This window comes from Lontra canadensis, unplaced genomic scaffold, assembly GCF_010015895.1.
Source record: "Lontra canadensis isolate GAN:19392208 unplaced genomic scaffold, GSC_riverotter_1.0 scaffold33, whole genome shotgun sequence".
In the NCBI taxonomy this organism is placed as follows: domain Eukaryota; kingdom Metazoa; phylum Chordata; class Mammalia; order Carnivora; family Mustelidae; genus Lontra; species Lontra canadensis.
The window spans coordinates 4,074,694-4,094,077 of NW_022631027.1; the positions used below are offsets into that span (position 1 = coordinate 4,074,694).

The 19,384-nt window shown below is 42.9% G+C and overlaps 1 protein-coding gene and 1 pseudogene across 3 annotated transcripts in view; one reads left to right on the top strand and one right to left on the bottom strand.

The window, feature by feature from the left end:
* Window positions 1–426: 426 nt before the first annotated feature.
* Window positions 427–12,053, bottom strand: LOC116873446 (annotated as a pseudogene).
* A 6,473-nt stretch (window positions 12,054–18,526) lies between these two features.
* ZNF326 (zinc finger protein 326) overlaps window positions 18,527–19,384 on the top strand; it is a 38,899-nt gene continuing 38,041 nt past the window's right edge. For 2 of the 3 annotated variants that reach the window (XM_032867083.1, XM_032867084.1), the window contains exon 1: window positions 18,527–18,688. In XM_032867083.1, the coding sequence (XP_032722974.1) occupies window positions 18,673–18,688 (16 nt within the window). In that variant the 5' untranslated portion in view covers window positions 18,527–18,672. The remainder of the gene's footprint in view (window positions 18,689–19,384) is intronic. The other variant, XM_032867086.1, reaches the window with a different exon arrangement.

The window sequence follows — 19,384 nt, forward strand, 5'->3', positions numbered from 1 at the left end:
TCACATTGTCCTTTTGGGCAGTACTCTTGGCCCAAGGCACCTTCATGAGCCATTAGCTAGCTGATGGACAGGCTGCCTCAGGCTAGTGCCTACCTCTAGTCCCCTCAGTGATCACTGATGCACAGACATCAGCCTAATCTGACTTTCCTGATCTGAGGGGCTGTTGTCAGGGCAGTGTATGCTAGAAGCAAGTGTCAGATAACACAGTCTCTGGAACTTGCATTTAGACCAGGTCCCAGTGCCATCACATGCCCACTTTGCTGGACCAGATTTGCACTCAGATTTTCTTTTCTGTAAATAGGGAATAAAAATGAAACCTATTTCATAGGATTGTGATGAAACTTGAGCAGGCTAACGTATAGGTGAAAGGGCTTATTAAATTATTAAATATTATACTCATGACATTATTATCAGAAAGAGATAATCTCAAGCCATGGTGACCCATTTTGGCTTCATCTATAAAGAGAACAGTGACAGGAAGCATGTAAGGAGTGTGGGGGGTAGGGGTGGACAGAATGCCCTGTGACGGTAAGTTAAGAGGTATCCAGGGGTAGCTAGCCACAGTACTGGTCCTCAGGGTTTAACAAGGCTCCTGGTGCTTGGTATATGTGTGTTTGTAAATGCACATGCACACACTTTGTGTGTGTGTGTGTGTGTGTGTGTGTGTGTAAAACGATTGACAGAGAATAGAGAACACTCTTTTTTAAAAAGAATTTTAAAAATTTATTTATTTGAGAAAGAGAAAGAAAGAACACAAGCAGGGGGAGCAGCAGTCAGGGAGAAAGGGAGAAGTAGGCTCCCTGCTAAGGGATGTGGGACTTGATCCCAGGACTCCTGGATCATGACCTGAGCCGAAGGCAACACTTAACCAACTGAGCCACTCAGGTGCCCCTAGAGAACCCTCTTCTATCTCTTCAGAGCCTCTCTTCCCCTTTAGTGATGGTCCCTCTCCCTTTTAAAAAAAATATTTTTAAGTCATTTCTACACACAATGTGGGGCTCCAACCCACACCCCTAAGATCAAGAGTCGCACATTCCAATAACTGAGCTGGCCAGGCACCCCCTAATGGTCGCTTTTGCCACTAACCTCTCCAAATTTCTTTAAATACCAGGAATAAAGTAAACAGGAAATAAAAATATCAGAGCTGAAAAGAGAGAGGTGACAGTCAATAGGCAGAAGTCATATGATACTGGCTGAACCAGGAGGACTGGGAGGTTCAGCTCACAGAACTGGGGAATTCTGGCTCATAACCAAACATCCTGTAGATATCAGTAAGTCTCAAGCCCTTTGTATGAAGAGTGACCCTAACCTTGGCCAGAGCTGCATCTGGGCACCCCTAGAACTCCCTGATTCATGGCCAAGGTAGCTGAATGAGGGTGTGGTCCTGCCAAGTCCAGTGGCTTTACTTGCTGAGCTCACCAGATCCCTCCTTAAAGCACTAGAGGGAAGGTGGGGGTGGGGAGATCCGGCTGCCAAGATCCATCTTTAGCAGAACTCCTCTCCTGGATTGGTAACCTTGGCCCTGTTCAAGTAGGCTTAGGTTGCACACATTCAGGCTGTCATATAAAAATGTATTGAAGCGGGACGCCTGGGTGGCTCAGTTGGTTAAGCAGCTGCCTTCGGCTCAGGTCATGATCCCAGCGTCCTGGGATCGAGTCCCACATCGGGCTCCTTGCTCGGCAGGGAGCCTGCTTCTCCCTCTGCCTCTGCCTGCCATTCTGTCTGCCTGTGCTTGCTCTCTCTCCCTCTCTCTCTGACAAATAAATAAAATCTTAAAAAAGAAAAAAAAAATGTATTGAAGCATATAGGAAAAATGCAAGATTTATTAATAAAAACAAAGCTTTTCAAAACACACTGCAAGCTGGAATGTCTTGGTCCAGCAGACTATCTACTGAATTCTGCTGGCTGAGATGGGCTAGGGCCAGGCCTCATGGGGGAGGAAGATTAAATAGTGGAGCAGGAAAAGTGGAAGCAAAGTTTGGATATGTTCCTCTGAGAATCATACAGGAAGGGCAAACAAGGGGAGATAGGGAAGTGAGGAAAGAGATGAATCATTCTCCTCTATATTTGGCTAATTCCCTCATTGGCATTGGCAGATCTGACTGCTGAATCGAAGTCCTGGGGTCCTTGTTTTCTTCTCCTGGGGCTTTCTGTTCTATGTTAATTAGGACATTGGAGAAATTGTCATGATAATTATAGTGTCTAGACTTGGGAAACTATGGGAAGCAGAAAGTGAATATTTAATTGCAGAGTTGAGAAGACACGTGTAGACAACAGTATTTTGAAAGTCTCTTCTGAGAACAATGCTGCACAGAGCTATATTTCTTGGGATTGCTCTGACGTTGCCTGTTATGTAAGGGGAATCTTGGATGTTTCGTCTGAGCATTTAGGGTTGTCAAAATTTTCATTTCCTCAAGAAGATTCCAAGGATCTGTGAAGAAAGCTGTGCTGTAGAGCTCTGATCTTTATCAGTTTTACCCTCAGAGAGTATCGTCATAAGGAGTGGTGGAGACAGATGCTCTAGTTTGTTGCCCAGACTGGAAGATGTTGACTGATTCTCTAGGAAAGATAGGTCAAGTAATTAGGATGGGAACCTCCCACCTTGCTGCATTTGGTAATCATATTTTCCCTTCCACAGAGTCAATGACACACTTTCTTTGGCTGGTTGGTGGAAGAATGGAACAGAATGTTTTCCTTCCCAACATACAGTTAATCCATGCTTATTGTTATCTAGTTAGAAATCCCCATTATTCAACATTTCCCCACTGGGAGAGGACAAAATGATTGGTGTTCCTAATGATGCCTGGAAGGTTCCTGGCCATCTCCAGCTGCCTTTTATTTTTCTGGATGGAAATATCATTACTGTTTCTGCTGATTATGCATGTAAAACTGGCTTATTGTAAAGATTCAACATTGAAAAATGGGAAAGTGGAAAACCCCTTTGTAAATGCCTCACCCATGGTTAATCCCCCAGGTAAACACTCCATAGACTAGTATAGGTCCCTTGAGAATTTTCATGCAAATAAATATACACATGTATATAGAATATATTTATGCAAATAAGATTGTATTATGTATACTGTTGAGTAAACTACCTTCTTATTTTATGTGTCATAAACAACTATATTAAACATATAGAACTACTTCAATTTTTTTTTTTTTAGAGTGGGGAGGGAGGGGAATCCCAAGCAGTCTCCATGCCCAGCACGGAACCTGATGTAGGGCTTGATCTCACAACCCTGAGATCGTGACCTGAACTGAAATCAAGAGTGGGATGGTAAACTGACTGAGCCACCCAGGCACCCCTTTAATCTTTTTAATGGTTTCACAGCATTAAGTAGTACAGATTCATCATCATTGATATTTTTAAAGATTTTATTTACTTGAGAGAGAGAGAGAGAGAGTGAGTGCATAAAGGAAGAGAGAGAAGCAAACCCCCAGTGAGCAGGGAGCCCTGTGTGGGACTCGATCCCAGGATCCTGGGATCATGACCTGAGCCCAAAGTAGACACTTAACCCACTGAGCCACCCAGGCACCCCACCATCATAATTGATTTTACTCTGTATCTGTTAGTGAATACTTAGGTTGCTCCCTATTCATTGCTATTAGAACTAATTCTGCAATAACATTTTAGTTCTTTGATTAATTTTTTAAAAATATTTATTTATTTATTTTAGAGAGAGAGAAAGAGCAAGCAGGGGGGACAGAGGGAGAGAGAATCTCAAGTAGACTCTATGCTGGACGTAGACCCTGACACAGGCCTGATTTCATGATGCTGAGATCACGACCTGAGCCTAAACCAGGAGTCAGATGCCTAACCAACTGTACCACCCAGGTGCCCCTCTGATCATTTTTTAAAGATCAACTATATTGGGACACCTGGGTGGCCCAGTGGGTTAAGCTTCTGCCTTCAGCTTGGGTCATGATCTCGGGGTCCTGGGATCAAATCCTGCATTGGGCTCTCTGCTCAGCAGGGAGCCTGCTTCCCCGCCCTTTTCTCTGATTGCCTACTTGTGATCTCTTTCTGTCAAATAAATACATAAATAAAATCTTTAAAAAAATCAACTGTATTAGTGCTTCTTTTTAAAGTTAACTTAATTGAAATATAGTTTAATACAATGAAGCAAACTCATTAGAAGTGTACACTTCCATGAATTTTGACACAAGTATTCACCCATGTAACCCATACCACAGCTAAGGGATACAGTGTTTCCATCACCTCCACAATTTCCTCCTGCCCCCTTGAAGTCACCCCTCTCCTGGCCCCAGGCAACTGTTGTTCTGTTTTCTGTTACTATAGAGTAGTTTACATTTTCTATAATTTCATGTAAATGGAATTAGATAGAGTCTACTTCCTTGAGTCTGTCTTCTTCCACTTCACGTAATGTTTTTGAAATTCATCCACATAGTTGCCTGCATCAGTGGTTCATGTTCATTTCCGAGTATTGCTGAGTCCTAATCCATTGTGTGGGTATACCACCATTTATCTATTCAACTGCTGGTGAAAATGTGGATTCTATCCAGTTCGGGGCCATTATGAATAGAGTTGCTATGAACGTTTGTGTAGAAGTCTTTGTGTAGACATTTATTTTTATTTCTGTTGTATATGAACTTTATAAGAAACCACCAGACTGTTTTCCAAAGTAGTTTGCACCAGATTACATTCCTACTAGCTGGGTGGCCAAGTTCCAGCTACTCTACATTTTTCTCAATATTTGACACATTCGTCTTTCTAAGTAGAGCCATTGTATTGGCTGCATAATAGTACACCATTATCACTTTAATTTCTATTTTCCCAGTGATGAATGGCGTGGAGAATCTTTTCATAAGCTTTTGGCCATTTGTATATCTTATTTTAGGAGGCACCTGTCGAAATATGTTGCCCATTTAAAAAAAAAATCAGGTTGTCTTCTTATTACTGCATTGTAAGAGTCTGTTATATTCTAGATACATCTCCTTTGTCAGATGTATGCATTGCAAATATATTCTCCCAATCTGTGACTTGCTTTTTTTTATTTTCTTAATAGTATTTTCCAAAGAGCAAAATATTGAAATTTTAATAAAGTCCATGAATTAATTTTGAAATGTCAAAAAAAAAAAACCACAAAAAAGAATGAGATTAAATAGTGCTTAGTGCAGTTTTTGTACCAAGCGCATAAAATATTTCAATTCCTTGGTAATTGTCAACTGTGTGTTAATTAGAGTATTGGATTAAACAAAGCATCCCTTTTCTTTATTGCCTTGGCTAACAGAATTCGCTATACTTATGTGTCCTCATGCAGTGACTCTGAAAGTCATCTTAAGCCCCTTCCCCCTTTTAAAGAAACTTAACTGGGAAATATAGAGAAAAAAGAATACATCCGATCTTGAGCACTCTAGAAAAGTCTGTCAAGAGTTATAATGAAAGCCTGTATCAAGTGCTTACTACTATCAGGCAGTATGTGCTAAATGGATTCTTTCATTTAGTTCTTACAACAATGATCCTAAGAATGGGTCACCATTCTTATTTCCACTTTTATTGTTGTTGTTATTTCCACTTTATAAAGAAACTTTTCAAGTACACTGAACTGAACGGAGAGCTAGGATCTAAACTCCAGGTATAGATGTGTCCATAATATGCTTTATTTTTTTAACTGACGGAGCCACCCAGGCGCCCCTATGCTTTATTTTTTTTAATGACTTACTTATTTCAGAGAGGGTGAGAGGGGCAGTGGAAGAGAGAGGCTTAAGCAGACTCTGCACTGAGCACAGAGCCTGACTCGGGGGTGGATCCCACAACCCTGATACCAGGAGCTGAGCTGAGACCAAGAGTCCGAAACTTAACTGTACCACCCAGTGCCCCTGTGCCTGTGTGCTTTAATTACCACCCGCCCTTTACTCATTCTATGAGTTTTCTTTGGTGCATTGAAAGAGATGCATTATATGTAGATCGTAACTTAGCAGTGTAACTCAATTGTTGTATTCTAAGATTATTTACTACCCAATCTGTATTCTGATTTCCCCCAGTCTCCCAACATGTCCCCCAATATATTTTAACACCAATACTTAATGTCTATTAATAGCATGTTTGATGCTATTTATAGGCCAATAATAACCAGCCATTACCTCTCAACCATATATTTTTATTTTTAAATAGCATTTATAGGGCTGCCTCCTCACCCTTATTTAGGCATTTGATTTTAAGGGTGAACCTTTTTGAGATTTTTGAATATTTCATTTCAACTGCAAAATGAATTTTTCCAATGTAGAGACTTCATTTTTAAACTCACACTTGCCACTATTCTTAAGTAAAAAATTCAAAGATTCTGGTATTGAACCTTCTAACTCTCTGACAAGGTAGAGCTCAAAGAACAAAACTCTGGAAGGCTAGAGAGAAAGAAGTTGCTAAGGGAGACGAAGGCTGTCTCTCATAAATAAGAAATTTTGCTGAGTCACAGCTGTCCTGCATTTTCAGAAAAAAATAATGCAAATTAGTGGAGCCATGTAGTCGTGAGGTCTCTGCCTCACAGAGCTGACTTCTGGGAAGGGGTGGTGCATTTTCAACAGGGGGCTGGGAGGGGTGGTAGAGCATGTTAGCGCCATGAGCGTTGTTGATTGAATATGGCAGTTATTAGGCTCTGCAGTTACATATTCTAATGGTTGTCCTGGGGGGAAATGTCTAAGCAGAGTTGCAGAAGACAACTGAGGACATGCAGTAGTCCCTCTTCCTTGTTCCTTTGTGCTTTAAAAATTAAATAAAGTCAAGCATACCATGAACATTTTCCTTTCTCCTTTTCAGTTTCCTGAAGCAAAAAACAACACAAAAATTAAGGGGTTTGGAAAAAATTCCTCTGTCTTACATTAATTACGGAACTAAATATCACAAAATTATGACCTTTCTTCCTTTAATAATCTGTAACAGGGGGAATATTTAGGTCATAAAATAATTTGGTGAGAATGGTATTCTGTGCAAAGGACATCTACTACCTTCTGTAAGAGCATGATTCATTTCCAGGTTTGGGGCACATATTTTGTCAAAAAACTAGAGCCAAACCTACCTCTCCCAGGCAGTTTTGGAGTAAGAGAGGGAGTACAGGGAGAAGAGTGAGTTCCCAGAGTTAGTAATTTTGTCCACTGATCCCAGCCAGGCAAGTAGATCCCTGGAAAAAAACAGTACAGACCCCTTCCCAGCTACAGCTGTCTTATCCTCCTACTCCATCCTGCCCTTGTCTCCATACCTCTTTTTAGAGTTCCTGCAAGGATGTGGTTGGAGGGGAGGAAATTGTAGAGAAGTGAGTGGAAAAGAGCTCTTCAACACTCAGCATGAGATGTGGGTCAGAAATCTCCTTGGGTTGACCTTACCCATTTTCTAGTCTTCTTGCTTCCACTTGTTGGTTAAGTGACCTTAGAGAAGTACCCCCTTGTCCTCATCTGAAAAGTCAAAGGTTGGGATTAGAACTAGAAGATCTTCGAATGCCTTTTAAGACCTGACAACTGGGGCTCTCTTCTGTAACTCTTTGGTACAGCTTGAACTTTCTTCATCCAAGACAATGCAAAGCAGCTTGTGCTTTTCATAGGGATCTGTTTTAAAAGATCCAGGCACTTTCCTTTTAAAATAACTCACTTTTCTAACTCATAGGTTTCTTTAAAAACAAGTATGGGGACTGATTGGTCAGAATAATGTGCTTCTAGGAATATCCGATGGTAGGAAGGTCATTGATTGATCAAATGCACTCTTGCTTTCTCCTTAAGGACTACATATTGGCCAGAGTATGACTCCAGATATTTTTCCTTCCTTCCTTCCCTCCTTCCTTTCTTTTAACAGGCTTTAATCCACTTTCTTTTTCTTTTCTTCTCTCTCTCTTTTTTTTTTTAGGTTTATTTATTAGAGAGAGAGAGAGAGAGATCACAAGCAGGGGGGAGGGATAGAGGGACAAGCAGATTCCCCACTGAGTAGGGAGCCCGATGCAGGGCTCAGTCCCAGGGTCCTGGAATCCTGACCTGAACCGAAAGCAGATGCTTAACTGACTGAGCCACCCATGCACCCCACCTTATTTTTCTGTATAAAACTGTGGTAGCCACAGTGGGAGCCAGGGTCCTCTGCACAGACTCTGGTGTGGTTCTATACAAGATGGTATGTGAATTCCTGATAGGGAGACTTGGTGCATACAGTCTCTTTCCAGAGGTCAGGGGTGAGATAGTTGTAAGTCTTGGAACTGGCATAAAAATGACCTCAGCCAAGTTGCCCAGGGTGGCCATGCAGCCCCCGGCCGGGGTGTAGCAGTTGTCACTACTGGCTATTGTCAGAAGATTCTTGGTCACAGGGGCTGGAGGCAGGGATAAGGTCCACGAGCATAGAGCCATAGCAGCAGGTCACCTTGTATGGGACAGCATGGGCCTTGCCAACCTTTTTCCCCCCATGTGTGGGACAGTGTTGACCTTGTTCCCTCAGCCTCACTGCATGGGGGTGACGGATGGCCCCATGGATGGCAATGGCTACCTCCTCAGAGAACTTAACACCCCGAGGTATCTTTTGTGATCTCCAATGGCAACAAATGCCTTGAACCCAGTCCGCTGGCCCACACAAGGCTGCTTCCGCACAGGCATCATCTTCAAAACACCGTCCTCGAGGGATCCTCTCAGGAAAAAAGTCAGTGATCTCAAATTTCTTGATGAGGAAGAAGAAGAGGTAGATCTCCTCTAGGAACTTGATCTTCATGTCCTTGACTAGGTGGTCGAGCTCAGTGACAGTGATCCTTTCCTTGTCCTCAGTCTTGACTTTGCCAGCTCTGTAGCCCTGGCCTCTTCACCCCACCGCCACCCCTGCAACACCAGTGTATCCAGTTGGTGTTTTCTCTGCGAAGAAGCTACTTTCCTTTCTTTAAGCCTGATTTCAGCTAGCTCATTCTTCATCAGGACTGAGGATGGAACTGTACAAAAGGTGAGTAAGCTTCTCTTTCAAGACAGGAGAGTGAGCCTATGTACATTATCTCCCTGCTAAGACTCCCCTGGAATAAAAATAAACAGGTATGGAGAAAAGTGTGTGAGGGGAAAGGATAGAAGCCAATGGAGCGGAGATTTAAAAAAAAATGTCTGAAAGATAAAAAGTGAAAGGGGAGGATTATGGTCAGATTAGGCAGAAAGTACCACAGGCTAGAATATACAAGGTAAAATGGCAATTAGAAACTTGAAAAAAAGCAAATTCTGAACAATGAAGTCACAGGCCACACATGAAGCAAACTACATCTAGGCATGAATATAAGCAGTTAACAGAGTGTAAGAAAAGGCAATCCATTTGACCTTGATGCTAGAAATAGCCTAATTTTAGAGACCCAGGGGTTATAACACTGGGTTCGTGGAAAATGTCATCCTAGTATATTAATGTTGAACAATGTTCCCATTGATTGTAAAATATATACAGCATATTGGCTTGTTTCCATTATTTTATATTTTAATAAATTTTACCTTTTAAAACAGTTTTAGATTTACAGAAAGATGTAAAGCTAGCAGAGAGTTCCCCTATTATTAACATCTTAAAGATTTTTTTTTTATTGATTTATTTGACAGACAGAGATCACAAGTAGGCAGAGAAGCAGGCAGAGAGAGAGGGGGAAACAGGCTCCCTGCTGAGCAGAGAGCCTGACACAGGGCTTGATCCCAGGACCTCGAGATCATGAGCTGAGCCGAAAGCAGAGGTTCAACTCCCTGAGCCATCCAGGCGCCCCTATTATTGGCGTCTTATGTAAGTATTATCCATTTGTTCTAATTAATGAATGAATATTGATACATTGTCATTTACTAAAGTTCATATTTTATCAGATTTCTTTAGTTTTTCCCCAGTGTCTTCTATTCCTATTGCATTTAGTCATCCTGTCTCTTCAGGCTCTATTTGGCTATAATAGTTTTTCAGGCTCTCCTTGTTTCTGATGACCTTAATAGGCTGAGGAGTACTGGCCAGGTATTCTGCAGAAAGTCCCTCATTTGGAATTTGTCTAATGTTTTCCTTATGATTAGATTGGGGTTGTGGGTTTTGCAGGGAACGCCACAAAGGTCAGCCATTTTTGTCACATCAAACCAAGAGCACACCCTATCAACATGACTTATTGACTTAGCACTCTTATTGACCTTGATAACCTGACTGTAGCTGTGTTTGCCAGGTATTTCCAGTGTAAAGTTACCTGCTCCCCATTCACACTGTACTCTTTGGAAGAAAGTATATAGGCTTTTAACTTCTTTTTTTTTTTTTCCCAAAGATTTTATTTATTTATCTGGCAGAGAGAGAGAGAGCAAGAAGGAGGAGCAGCAGGCCTCCCCACTGAGGAAGGAACCCAATGCTGGGCTCAATCCCAGGACCTCAGATCATGACCTGAGCTGAAGACAGACACTTAATTGACTGAGCCACCAAGGCACCCCTAGGCTTTTAACGTCTAAAGTCAACCTGTAGACAAAGTAAAAAAGAATATTTTGTGGTTGCAATACAGAAGGTAAATATTAACAGTTTTGCTGGTGGTAAAGTGGTACTGACAACAATGAGAAGCAGAGGAGAAGTGGAGCCATGGGAAGGGGCACAATACCTTCCTTTCATAGAAGAGGAAACACACAGATCCTCTATTAAAAGAGATAGAAATTTGAGTCCTCATTTGAAAACATGAAAATTTAGTTTTAATAGAGGAAATAAAAAGCTATTATTTTTATTGAAATTTGGAAGAGGATAGTGTGAGATACATGCTTATTTTCAAACTGTGGAATCAATTGATATTCACTAAAGTTGGTAATGTAAGAAGAGAGGTAATAGTACAGTGGAAGGAAACACCACATGATCTTACCCCAGATGACACCAGTTTTCACCTATAGAGGGGACCTGAGAAAGGCTGTTGCTTTTCACTGGAAGTTCTTTTATACTGTTACATTTGTTACCATGTGCACAAATCGTTTGCTTTAAAACCAGAGATGATGTGTAGGGGGGTGCCGGGACTTGTACTAGATCTCCTAGTATGACCCCTTTTGCTAACCCACCCTCAGTCATCCAAACCAAGCAGCCATTCACAGAAACCATGCTACCATGGTTTTGTTGTGGCAGGAACCTTCCTTCTGAGAAAGTAAAGGGGTAATCTTCTTAGGTCTTTGATTTGTAGGAAAGGCATTACCTTAAAAACAACAACAACAACAACAAAACAAAACAAAACAAAAAACCCCCTTTTGTTTCCCTTGAAATAAAGACTAGGAAGATTTCAGTTGCAAAAGAAAAAATTGGCTTTAAGATGCATCAACTGCCTCTGGTTGAAAAGTATTGGCAGCCAGTGGAAATCCTCTGTGTTTCCCGTGTTTAGCATTTATACAACATGTTTCAGTTGAAAAGCCCTTTACTGTCATTAGCTAATTACCTCCCAAGGGCTGCAGGGTAGTTATAGGGAATATTGGAACCAAGCCATCTTTTAGAGCTCTGAGATGTACAAGTGTCCGTACCAGCCCAATTCAGATGTAGTTGTTACACCATTTCCTACACATGGATCGATTGGTTAATGTGTGGCTATTCAATCTCTAAAGTTCCATTTCTAAACTTGACATCTTCTCAATAAGTACAAGTTATGGAAACAGAAGAGAACTTATTCCAATAGCATCTCTTGTAAGTATCTTGAAAATCAACAGTGGTAATAGTTTTAGGTTTATCATTAAATAAGAATCTCCAAAGTGAAGCCTAAATACTGGCACGTATTAAAAGTGCCCTGGATGATTCTAGAGTAGAGCCAGGCTTGAGAACCACTGACTTAAATGGCTAATCAAAGTGTCTTCCCTTATCCCTAACAATAATTTTATCTACAAGGAAAATGAAATACAACATTTGGCTAAGGAGAACTAATTGAAATAGATGTTACATCTTGTATTATATCAAATACATATTTTACATTATAAAAGTGCTAAAGGGGAACCCAGGTGACTCAGTTGGTAAGTGTTCGACTCTTGGTTTTGGCTCAGGTTGTGATCTCAGGCTTATGAGATCAAGCCATGCATTACGCTCTGTGCTCAGTGCAGAGTCTGTTTAGCATGTCTCTCCCTCTCCCTCTGCCCCTCCGCCTCCCCCTCAATAAATAAATAAATAAATGATTTTTTAAAAAAGTGCTAAAGAAATTTGGAGAATATAGAAGAGTAAGTATGTAAAAATTGAATACAGAAAGAATCACTGTTCATGTTTTACCATTTTTCTTTCTGTTTTATCTCTATGCTTTGTCTTTTTAAAAATTATTGGCATTGCTGGGGCGCCTGGGTGGCTCAGTGGGTTAAGCCTCTGCCTTTGGCTCGGGTTGTGATCTTGGGATCCTGGGATCAAGCCCCACGTCGAGCTCTCTGTTTGGCAGGGAGCCTGCTCCCCCCGCTTACTTGTGATCTCTGTCAAATAAATAAATAAATAAAATCTTAAAAAATTAAAAAATTTATTGGCATTGCTGTTATCAGATTCCATAAACAATTTTGCATCTTGTTTTTCAAGTTTGCCATTATAAACATTTTCCACTGTTCTGTGCTTTAAAAGATCATCTCTAAAAACAAAATCTACTGAAATGAGGCAAACAGGGGAATTTATATCCACAATTGACCCAAAATAGAAATTCGGGTACTTTCAAAGAAGCTCCCAGGAATATTCTCTACTCCATGTCCCTTTAGAACACTTCAGACCAACAGGAACTAGGTAGACACGTGCTCCGTTTCTGTTGTCAAACCTTGACTATATTTGGTGTGTGGTGCCCTCTACTGGGTGTCCTGGGACTGTGCCCTTTTTCGGCTGATAAACTGTTGGCTAAAGAAAGGGTTAGATTGTATGTGTACATGGCTGAATTTCGTTTGTTTTTATTTTTTATTTACATTTGTATATGTATATTGTATAATATAGAATTGAAGTTATTTAAATACAGGAGCTGACTGCGGATCTGTTTCCTTCTTATTCATCCAACAACATTTTAAAGTCTACCATGTGCCAGGTATGGTGCTAGCGCAAAGATGAGACCTTCACCTTCAGGTGGCTCATTATCTAGTGGGAGTGTCACAGTCAGGTGGGATAATCTACTTACTGAGTCCTGGACAGTCCAATGGGAGAACTTGACTCCATGTAGATCCTGGCTCTCCTCTTTCTTCAATGAAGCACGCAGCTTTGGGAGAGACACATGTAGCAGAACCAGGAAGAAAGGGGACACCTTCCTAGCAGGGCAGAGCCACCAAATCAATTCCAGCAATCAGTGGAGTTGACAGATGACACAGACGGCTTGCTTTACATTTACTCAGAAGATTAAAATTTGTGGTGGGCTAAACACATTAAGAAGATAAAATGAGTGGCAATAACTCAGATATTTAATTGAGCTCCTAGAAGGGAATAAACCTAATTTTCATAGAAATGTATATTTTATATAATACATACCTAAGGAAGAAAGGTAAAGCTTACATTTTGAAGGTTTTTTTTTTTTTAAGATTTTATTTGTTTATTTGACAGACAGGGATCACAAGCAGGCAGAGAGGCAGGCAGAGAAAGAGGAGGAAGCAGGCTTCCTGCTGAGCAGAGAGCCCAATGTGGGGCTCGATTCCAGGACCCTAGGATCATAACCTGAGCCGAAGGCAAAGGCTTTAACCCACTGAGCCACCCAGGTGCCCCTGTATTTTACTTTTAATGGAGGGAAAGAGAGAGGTAGGGAAAGGAGTAGAGGGAGAGGGAAAGAATCTTAAGCAGGCTCTATGCCCAGAGTGGAGCCCAACATGGGGCTTGATCTCATGACCCTGAGATCATGACCTCAGCCAAAATCAAGAGTGGGTCCCTTAACCTTAACAGTCACCCCAAACTGCTACATTTTGAAAGCAATTTTGCTTTTGGAATTTTACTTTGCTTTTGTGGGAAAGAAAATGCATATGAAACTAATTGAGTTCTTCTAATCTGGGGAAGGCCTAAAGCACAGGACAAAGTGGGGAATCTCTAAAGCGGTTATGATCCCTTCTTTGCTACATACTCTCTTTGACTGCGTTAGGTACTGTTACGCAAGATGATCTGTAGATTGGCAAAATCTCTCTTCTTTTTTACCTGAGCAGCTTGATGATGACATTGGGTCTACAAGGTGGGCTCCATATGACAATAGACCTAAGCATGACTGTATAATATTTGTCAGGAATATAGAACCAACAATTGCTCATTGTACAGTCTTGGACAAGTAACTTAATTTTTCTCTTTAACTTCCCTCATTTGGAAAGGTTATAATCTAGCTTATTTTAAAGAGGAGAACTAAGGCATGTAAAAGCTTCCATCAAAACATTTGGCACATAATAGCTGCTCAGCAGAGCATGGTCGAGATGCATGTGTGGGCTCTGGAGCCAGGCTGCTTGCATTTGAATCTTGGCTCTACTCTCTGTCTCAGTGGTGTGACCTTGGGCAAGTAACTTTACCTTTCTCGTCTCAGTTTCCTTATCAGTAAAGTGGGTGACAGTACTACCTACATTTTGGGTAGATAAAATGAGTTAACACATGTAAAGTGCTTTGAAACATTTATTAATATATAGGGTTTAATAAAAGCTAATTATTATTTTAATTGCTATTCCTTTTCGCTTTGAGAGACACCTGCATCTTTGCGAAGTTGCATATTAAAATCAAGAGACATCATCTTGTCCTACGTATAAAACACAACCATTCAGTGCTATCAACACCAGCTGTTTTCAGCAGCTTTCTATTGCCACGGGCTCTGTAACCAGCTCTCCTTTGATAAATCCCACAGTAGGAATTACTTTGTTTATGTTAAGTTTGGCTGCTTTACTTTAAGATAGTCATTTTCAGTTCTTGGCCTCCCTGAGTATTTATGAATTCCCTAAAGAACATGGGGAGGAAGAAAGAGTTATTTGGAGCAAATCAGGAAAGCATCGTGTCTTTGTCACCCTATAGTCACTTACTCTCCAAAATCATAAAATCATAAGATGCTGTGCTTTTTTTTTTTTTTTTTTGCAGATGAAGCTCTGGGCATTTAATTTCAGTCTCATTAGGTCTTTTCTTCAGTGGTGATTTTGTTGTCTCTCCTTAACACACAGTGCCAATGTGCTACCTATAGGCCGCCTAAAAAGGGTACAAAGGAGGGTCTCCAAAGAATCTGAATAAAGAGACAAAGTTATAACTAACTCGCTACAAGAATCCAACTATGCTAATCGCTATTAAGGTGACATGGAAGGAAGGGGTTTAAAAAGAGGTCCCGTGATTATTGAACCTTGAAGAATGGCAGAGGAGGAGAGGGACTGCAATAGAAGCGGAGAGAACAAGGTGAGCAGGGTCTTGTGAAAATGCATGGCTTGTCTGGGGAGCAGCAGATGGTTCTGTGTTGCTGGAGCAGAAGGTGTGTGGGTGGGGGCTTAGGAGATGAGGAACAGAGGCCCTGGTTCCTCAGGGGGTCCACTTACCCAGTTCTTCTCAGGTTCTAGGGAAGGAGGTGGTGGGGCTTCTCTGACAGCTCCCTCAGGATCAGGTCTTAGGGGTAGCCCACCATTGCCTCCTTCTCCCTGCAGGTTTCTCTTGACCTCACACCACGTATCCTTTTAACCTCTGCACTTAAACAAAACAAAACAAAACAAAACATAGTCTCTTCTCTCTTTCAATAGGCTTTGCTGATCTGGTGTTGACTAACCTGCCGCCTATTGCGAAATGAATGGAAAATGTAAGGGCCTAAGACTTTGTGCAAAACACTGGCCCCTCAGGATAAAAATCTAAGCCTAAGCAAGTGGGAACAGGTCCAGGAGCCTGGATAGTTTCTGGAGAATAAGAAAGAGATAACAACGAAGGAAGAAAATGATGTTTGGCACATGGATGGTGCTCAATCAGTATTTGTTCAATGCAGAAATTAAGGGATGACTTGATGGACTGTCAGGTATTGCAAGGTGTCTCAGGTCTTGCGGGGTAACTCAGGTATTGCCACCTCTGTCAGAAACTTCCTATTTGGGAAAGAGGAAGGACGGGGAGAAGATATCCGTGTATTCTGGCTCTCCAAGCATTTGTTCTGAGGCCAGATTTCTTCTGGAGTGAGGAGTTCCTTGACCAGTAGTTTTCTCTTTCAGAAAAGAAAGAAGTGCCTGCGTGTGTGTGTGTGTGTGTGTGTGTGTGCATGCACGCACATGCAAATAATACACAAATACAAATAGTGACCCAATTATTTATTCCTTACCCTCATGACAAGACCCGAATACCACAGGTTAGAAACCATCCCTTTGCCATGATGTAAAAAAAAAAAAAAGTAAAACACGTCAGGAGTGATCACTTAGACTTGATAAACATATGTGCTCAGCACTTAGGATACAAAGAAGACTTGGTTCTAAGCTCAAAGGGCTTTTAATGTGGATAGACATAAAGCCAAACAGAGTATTTAATGCAAGGGAGATAGTGTTCTATCAGTGCTTAGCTCAGGGCCTTGCTACTGCCAGTATGGTTGGACCAGCAGCAGCAGCAGCCGCATCTCCTGCGAAACCTGTGAGAAATGCAGGCTCTTTGGCTCCAACCCAGACTGACTGAATGTGAATCTGAGTTTTAATGAGATTGCTAGGTGAATCATTTAAGTACTGGCCTAGTGTGTGGGGATGGGATGTAGGAGCATTTCTTAGAGGAAGTAAATCCTGAGCTATGTTTTGAGAACGAGTAGGATTCACTGGGTGGTATAACAAGCAGCTAGAAAAGCGTAAGTAAAAGTTTAGGGGCATGAAGAAGTGTAGGGATGTTTGGGGACTTAAAATTGCTCACCAAAAAGGAGACAGTATGGGAGAGGAGGAGGGAGAAATGGAGGAAGATGGCAACTTAGGCAGTGGCCACATCCTGCTGCACATGCTCTAGGTTTCGGAGCTTGGCCTTGGCCTAATCCATAATAAGACCCTTGATGACATGTTCAGATTTGTGTTTAGAACACTGCAGCCCTGAGAAGCCTGAGAAGGTCAAGGCCAATGGGCAGAAAAATGATTTAGGAAGCTACAGCAATAGTGTGGGAGGGAGAGAATGAGAGTTGTGGAGGTACTGTAGGTAGTGCTGTGGGAATGGAGAGAAGGGAACAAGTTTAAGAAATTTTAAGAGGTAATAAGCAGATAAAAGACTTCAGTGTGGATGGGGGAGGGAGGATGGGAGAAGCCTGTGTCTTGAGATGAATCGTGCAGGCTTCAGGCTAGGATTAGTGGGTGGTTGCTCATGACACCACTAAAAGAGATGAAAGAACAGAGGAGGATGAACAGGTTTGAGAAGGAAAATTATGAGTTCAGTTTTCAACATGTTCAGCTCAGGTGAATAGAAAACATGTATAGGAGGGAGGAAAAAAAAAATGAAGAGAATAAGGGTGGAGAACTGGGTGGATCAATCGGGGTGGAGAAGGGAAGTGATGAGGAAGAAACAATGCCCTGTGAAGGTTTGGGGCTATAGTAATGCACATAATGTATCTGCAATTTTGTTCTCCAGTCCTATTTCCGCAGGCTGGTTCCAGCAACTGATTGGACCCTAAAGAAGAGAAAATGGTTTTGATTCATGGTTTCCCATCTTGTGATCAACCCGTTGTTGACACTATTTGCTCTACTACAAAAGAAAAAAAAAAAAAAGGAAATAAAGAAAGAAAAGAAAAGAAAGGGGCGCCTGGGTGGCTGGGTCGTTGGGCGTCGGCCTGGGATAGAGCCCGCATCCGACTCCATCTTCAATGGGAGATCTGCTTCTCCCTTTCTCACTCGCCGGCTTGTGTTCCCCCTCCAGCTGCCTCTCTGTCAAATAAATAAATGAAATCTTAAAAAAAAAGAAAGAAAAAGAAAAAAAAAAGAAGGAAAGAAAGAAAAAAAAAATTAACCTGGAGTTAAGCTGCTGCAGGATCAGAACGAACAATTGCTTTTTTTCCATATTGCCCTGCGGGGTGAATAATTTTGCCTACTTCCCCAACGCTACTTCCAAAGTGGCAGTAACACGATATCAATATGTGTGAGGGTTTGTGCATGGTCATTCTTCAAGCTCTTGGCGACTTCTGTCACAAATCTTCCCTGTCTTTGAAATTTTACAGCCCCTTTTTGTTTTGCACCTTAAAATTCAGAAACTGGTAATAACTTGTCTTGGATCATTCCCGTAATTATTTCCTATTCAGCAATCTGTTCTCCTCGGCTCACACAGTTTTAAAAAATCGTCCGGGACTTATGCATCTCCACGGCAAAAAACCCGTTAAGTACTTTAACATTTTCTGTACAGTCGTCACCAGCCAATAAAAAGCAAAAGGTCGACACGTGGTTTATTAGTTTGGGCAGGAGGAAGGTATTCCGATCCAATCCTTTCGCTCTTGCCAGGATCAAACATGGCGGGCCGCAGCCAGAATTTCCCGAACACCCAGTTCGCTTTCCCGTGACCCTAGTCAGTCTTCAGCGCTTTTCTTTCCACCTTCCTTCCTCCTCCGACTCTCGGAGAGGGTCAGCACCCTGGAGCGTGACAGCCGACCTGCTTCCCGCCCCCACCCGAGAGTCCGCCCACCAACCCGCGCCAACCAATCGTAGGCCGCGCTGCTGCGGCTGGCAGCGCCGGCCGGCCCCGCCCCTCCGCCTCACTGTGGCCTGCGGCTCCCGGGCCGGTAGCGCCGCTTTCGGTCGCGCGGACTGGTGGTGTGGAACCGCGGGTCCCGGGTGTTCGCCGCCTGCCACAGTTCTGCCCAGCGCCGCCGAGCCCGTGAGCCCCGAGCCTCCGCCATGGACTTCGAGGACGGTAAGCAGAGCTTCTTGCTGGTCGCCGCGGCGGGCGGGAGGCGGGGTGGCCGCCCTGGGGGTCTGTTTACGGTCTCAAGATGGCCGTGTGGGCTTTGTTCTGCGGGCCCGGAGGCCGCCCGCCCGCCGCGGGCCCAGTGCCCGGAATCGGCCTGTGTGGGGACCCGCGCGCCCTGTCGCGCCGGCCCGGCGCCCGCTGCCGCCGGAGACCTGGGAGTTTCGTGCCGGCCTCGGTGCGGGGAAGGGCGCGCCCAAAGCGCCACGGCCTCGGGAATGGGGCCCGGACTCGCGCCCCGGACTGGCCCCGGCCGCGGTGCGTGGAAATTGCCCCGGCGCCTCCAACTCCCCGGTGTCGGGCAGAGAGGAGAGTGGGGCCTCCCCCGCCTCGTCTCACGTCCGCCCCGCGGGGCGGCGACCCAGCTCGTCCGTTTCGTAAATCCTCTACCCGGTGGCTTCTTAGCAATTTTCAGAGGCCCGATCACAGTGAGGTTTCTTGGCTTCGTTTAAGCTGAGTTTAAGGGCGTCTCTAAGTGACAAGTACAGGTAGATATCTGTACAGAATGGAAATAAGCTGTTACCCGTTGGCATACTAGGTTGTTTATCCACCAGAATTACCTGGTCGTTAATCCCTAATCTGAAATACTTCTGTGAACCAAAGCATTTTTCTTCTGGATTGTGTATGGATGGGACTTAAGTT